At 66.7% G+C, this 420-nt stretch overlaps 1 protein-coding gene across 1 annotated transcript in view; it reads right to left on the reverse strand.

Moving 5' to 3' along the window:
• Window positions 1-417, reverse strand: part of BACE1 (beta-site APP-cleaving enzyme 1) — a 1,214-nt gene extending 797 nt beyond the window's left edge. The window contains exons 1-2 of the mRNA XM_009333138.1: window positions 389-417; window positions 118-334 (exon numbers count right to left, since the gene is read on the reverse strand). Coding sequence (XP_009331413.1) covers window positions 118-334; window positions 389-417 — 246 coding nt within the window. The remainder of the gene's footprint in view (window positions 1-117; window positions 335-388) is intronic.
• Window positions 418-420: the final 3 nt, after the last annotated feature.

Consider the following 420-nt stretch of genomic DNA (forward strand, 5'->3'; position numbering starts at 1 on the left):
GGGGACCGAGTAGAGCCGAGGCGAGAGGCAATCAAACCCTGCTGGAACAGGGTGCCCGCGTCTGCTGGCAGGGCCAGGCAGAGGCCGGGGCCCGGCCGGCTGCCAGCCAGGACTCACCCGGGCGATCTCGGCGTACGCCAGCCCCAGGATCCCTTCCCAGTTGGAGCCGTTGATGAAGAATTTGTCCGACTCCGTGATGGCAGCGATGTTGGCTCTGACGGTGACGTTGGGGCCGTGGGGGATGCTGACCAGGTCGGTGCCCAGTTCCCCTTCCCACTTGCCCTGGGTGTAGGGCACATACACCCCCTTCCGCAGGTCGCGGTAGGTGCTGGACCTGCAACGGCGTCAAAGAGCCAGAGTCAGATTAGCGTGGAGGAGGAGCGGGTGCCTGCCCGTGGGGTGACGGTGGGCGCGCATGCA

Source organism: Pygoscelis adeliae, unplaced genomic scaffold, assembly GCF_000699105.1.
Source record: "Pygoscelis adeliae isolate BGI_AS28 unplaced genomic scaffold, ASM69910v1 Scaffold760, whole genome shotgun sequence".
Taxonomy (NCBI): Eukaryota; Metazoa; Chordata; class Aves; order Sphenisciformes; family Spheniscidae; genus Pygoscelis; species Pygoscelis adeliae.